A 4,998-nucleotide genomic window follows, 5' to 3' on the forward strand; every position below is an offset into this window, starting at 1 on the left:
TCACACTTGATCAATTAAAACGATGTTTGCTTCTTGCCAAACTTGTGGCTGTTCATGCATTAAACGTACGTATTGTTCAATTACATATCCGAAAGCATCTGAAAACCAGACATTTTATTTCGACTTTGAATTCCAGTCATTTTCGAAATGTGAATGCGAACATCTAATAATTTACGGCGATTTAAAGAGACGTTCGTTTGATGGGATACATGTGGAATCCCTAGGAACATGCTATATTCAATATCACTATACAATTCATTGTTTAAATAGCAAGTGCCATGTAATGATTCGATTTTATCATGGCGGTATTTACGAAAATATAAATTAAATGTATGTGTTGTGTAGTAGTTGTTATTTATTTGATGTTGATATTTGTTCAAGCAGTTCGTTGAGTTATTTATTTGATGATGATAAATTTTCATTCAATTCAAGACAATATTTTGAATGATTAAAAGTAAACAACATTATAGTCCCCATTCGGAAGACTACTAGACATACTACATTAATGATATTTTTTTTTTTCAAATTCTTATTTATGTATGACTATAACTCAACTAAGGATGCATCGAATTTCCATCATTCCTAAAGGATTAAAAGATAATAGTGAAACACTTGTCCCTATTATGAGGCTGATAAGGCTTTTGATCAACCTTTTATTGTGCAAGACTGGACTATAGAAGAGTTTAAGAATGTAGAAGCCCAAACTTCAATGGTAATAAAAATGAACAAAAAGTGCCTTAAGAAAGCGTTAAAAAATTTATAGGGGGAAAGTAACCTTGTCAAAGCAGTGATTGCAACATGTGTAGAAATATGAATCAAGATGAATGGGCGAAAGTTCAATGTTGTTTCTAAATTTTATAAAGGAAATTGCCAACATGGATCAAGCTCTATAACTTGAGTCACTATAATGTGAAATGTATATGTTTCAAAGTTTGAAAATATGTAAACTAATAAATTTAGGTTTTTTATTTTATTTTATTTTTGTACATTTTTTCGAATAAATTATTAAAAATATCTGAATGTATCTTTTTAATAAAATTGACACTAGACTTTAGTTGTAAAGTTTGTGCACCTAGCTTGGTGGCCAAGACATGGCTAAGCAACATGAACTCATGAGTTTGGATAGTTGAGGTAATTTGTACTTAAAATGTCGATGGCCACATAATCAATAATCAAATAAGCAAGTAAATAAAACAAGTTGTTGTCAAACCTACAAGATTCTCATAAATAATTAAAACTCGAATACCATCTTACATAGAAAGAACAACTATTAGATATAATTACAACTATTAATATAATATTAAATATACAACTAATCTTATACTATTTGGATGCCACATTATGTATAATTAAAATAAAAATGATATGTGACCTACAAAAGTCTAAATATTACAATGACTTCCATAATTGATGATTGAACTCTTATAAAGACTTCACGTAACATATGATAGGAACTTCAAAAGTAATATTCATTCCGTAATATTGAAGATTATCTACATACGCATGAATCAAACTACTAGAATCCAATAAGGTAAGATAAGATAAAATAAGATAAGATAATTGTCACACTACATCAATTAAAACGATGTTTGTTTCTTACCAAGAGCATTTATTTATCGCATTTACCATGGTTTTCTAGATGGACAATTAAACTTAGCAACAAACTCCTTAAATATGGATAATACATACCAAAAGTCTCACGTCTCTGCAGAAAAATTCAATCTTGGCTTAGCATTTCAATTATCTTGAGATGGGCAGCGAAAATCGTTGTGAAGAGATTGAAAGCACGGAAGCTATGTTGGAATTATCGTATCTCTGCACATTTCCAATGGCAGCAAGAGCAGTAATTTTGCTGAAGGTGCCTGAAATTCTCTCGGCCGAGTCTTCTCCTCTGACGGCCAAGCAGATCGCGGATCGAATCCCGGGAACCACCACCAGCGAAGCAAAACTAGAGCGTCTTCTACAGGCGCTTGCAACCTATGGCCTATTCGACGTCTCTGGTTCGAATCCCCGGGCCTACTGTTTAAATGCGATGTCGAGACTTCTGGTGAAGGACAAGAACGGGCTATCAATGGCCTCCATGTTTCTGCTTAACACGGAGCCTGCTAATCTTGAGACGTTTCAGTTTCTTCACGAGGCTGTTCTGGAGGAGGGTTTGGTGCCCTTCGAGAAAGCCCACGGAAAGCCCGTGTTTCAGTATATGGGGGAGAATAGCCAACTGGCCGAAATATTTCACTCTGCTATGAGTAATCTGTCGATAAAGAGTGTGTTGCAGAGCTATGATGGATTTAAGGATGTGAAGGTTTTGGTGGACGTTGGGGGAGGAATAGGGCGCAACTGTAGCATGATAAAAGCTGCTTATCCTCACATCTCTGCTGTTAATTTTGACATGCCATATGTCATCGCCAAGGCTCCCAAGCTCCCAGGTCCGTATAATGATAGCACTATAATTTAATGTTTTTATAATTCTAATGAAGAAAAAGTATATTTGTTTTGTTTCTTGCGGAAGTTATTATTATATTTTAATTTTAAACAAGAAAAATTAAGCTGTTGAGTCCCAAGATCACAAAGTGATTGTGATATACAGATAAAAAGATGAAAGGTGTACATAGAAGTTAGTTTAGGTATTGACTATCAGTCAGAATCATGTATAAATTGGTCAATCAGATTATTTAATAAATAGGAGGTTGTCTAAGTTATTTAGGTAACTTTTACTATGAAGAGGAAAATTTGAAGTAGAAAGAACCTTGATTTTTAAGGGAAAAATATATTTAACTAGTTAAGTTATTTTGTTTGGTGTTCAACATCTTCAATTATTTACAGATGCTTGTAATTAGTTGATTTTATTTTTTATTTTTTTAATGAGTATCAAGATTTTCCAAAGTGTCACATACTTGATATTAAAACATAATTTTTTAAAAGTTATTATATTGCTAGATACTTGGTTAGTTCTAATGTATCTTAGAACATACAATTGGTAGCTTAGAAGTTTTTTTCTTTTGGAGATTTCAAGAGTGAATTTATGAGGTTTCTATTTTTAATAAATTAATGATTTACTAATGTGTTGTTTTGTGTGAAGTTATTTTTACTATGAAATTATATTTATTTATTTTTAATTATATATGATACTTTATTTTGATTTTCAAATTTTTCATAAATAATTTAATGATTGTTTATATTGTCTCTTCATGATAGTCAACAACATGATGCTTAATTTCATATTGTATATCAAATAATTACATATTTTAAAAATTTAATAATATTTATACTTGCTCAATTATCTAATAAAAAAATCAATAATTTAGAGTAAAGTGTTTAAAATAATTGTTGGATAATTATAAGTGTTATCAATTAAAATTTGTTTACAGGTATAGAGCATTGCGGAGGTAGCATGTTCGAATCTATTCCTACTATGGGGGATGCAATGCTTCTCAAGGTGCGTAAAAATCTAATTATTTTTAAGTAATTTAATGAATACTATATTTTCCATACTGAAGTGTGTTAAATGGCAGAATGTGTTACATAATTGGGATGACGTAGCATGTGGTAGAATTTTGAGCAACTGCTACTCAGCTTTACCAGGATTTGGTAAGCTAGTTATCATTGAAATATTAATTCCAAAGGAGATAGACATGAGTGCTAGATCAAGGGTAGCTGTGAGCTTTGATTTGGCCATGATGAATATTTTTAAAGGTGGTAAAGAACGCACTTTCCTACAATTCCAAGATTTATTGAAGTTGGCTGGATTTAAAGATTCTAAGGTTGTAGTAAATAAAGGTGTGTTCTCCATCATGGAAGCCTACAAAATTTAGAGAGAGTTAAAGAACTAGTGACTTAATAAGGAGACATGTATTGAATTGTTGTAATTTTAAGTTCAATTTTATTTATTTGATATGAAATTAAAGTCAGTGATGTATTTGTATTATTCATTTTCAAATAATGGTAAATTATAGTTTTTCAAATTTTTAATTTATATCATATTTTGTATGTAATAAGATATAGATATTATTTGCAATATTTTAATCAAATAGATTTGATATTGTAATTTTTGTTAAAGTTATAATTCTTGATGAGGTGAAAGACATATTATTTTCAAACCCAATTAATTGTAAGTAAAATTAAATTGATATTAAAAATTTAAATCATGTATTATCTAATTTATAAAAATATTCAACATATCATAATTGTTTCCTTGAATTATCATTATCATCTTGCAACTTTATTTTTTTCTTTTTAAAGAAACAAAGTTCATGTAAGAATCCACATATAAATAATAACTATGAAACTCTTAAGAAAATCAAAATTATACTTCGATAATAACTATGTCCATCAAATAGTCAATTAAAATGATAAAAGTTATATATTATTTACCTTAGAACACTTTTTGTTAATTTAAAATCACAATTATTTAAAACTTTGTATTAGAATACTTAAATATAAAGAAAAATTATAAAAAAATAATATATCAATTGTTATAATATCTTATTTAATGAATAAATTTGTATCATTATTTATAAATAAAAATAAAATTATATTCTTTAAAAAAATAGTGTATATAAATGTAGCAAACGTAATAAATTATATGATGACAAAAAATCACTTTAAGGTTATGAATTAAAATATCAACAAGATTAAATATATTTTTTAAATGATAAAATAAATCAAATTTATGTTATAGTTGTAAAAATGGCATACCTTATTGAAGATTCATGTCAACAATTTAAAATGATATTGAAGAATTACATCCAAAATAAGATTTTTTTTGTCGATGGTTATATATTTATTTTTGACTCCATGTTTAGCATACACCTATGAAACAAATCTTTATAATTACATAATTGTTTCTATTCTATGGTTAGTGCCTTTAATAGAGCCAGATGTTCTAGTTCCGAGAATGCTACTACAATGAACATAGAGGAGGAGACAAGATGAGGAAGAGATGGAGGAGGATGAGGGAGATGAGGATGAGGAGATAAAGTCAAATGAAGAGAATAGAGA

The 4,998-nt window shown here is 29.1% G+C and overlaps 1 protein-coding gene across 1 annotated transcript; it reads left to right on the plus strand.

Annotated features, from left to right (window-relative positions):
- Positions 1–1,690: 1,690 nt before the first annotated feature.
- Positions 1,691–3,925, plus strand: LOC131057780 (myricetin 3'/5'-O-methyltransferase 1). The gene is made up of 3 exons (XM_057991949.2): positions 1,691–2,426; positions 3,369–3,436; positions 3,513–3,925. The coding sequence occupies exons 1-3, from the start codon at positions 1,751–1,753 to the stop codon at positions 3,810–3,812; spliced, it is 1,044 nt and encodes a 347-aa protein (XP_057847932.2). The 5' UTR covers positions 1,691–1,750; the 3' UTR covers positions 3,813–3,925.
- The last annotated feature ends 1,073 nt before the right edge of the window (positions 3,926–4,998 follow it).

The sequence above is a fragment of the Cryptomeria japonica genome, unplaced genomic scaffold (genome assembly GCF_030272615.1).
Source record: "Cryptomeria japonica unplaced genomic scaffold, Sugi_1.0 HiC_scaffold_821, whole genome shotgun sequence".
Classification (NCBI taxonomy): Eukaryota; Viridiplantae; Streptophyta; class Pinopsida; order Cupressales; family Cupressaceae; genus Cryptomeria; species Cryptomeria japonica.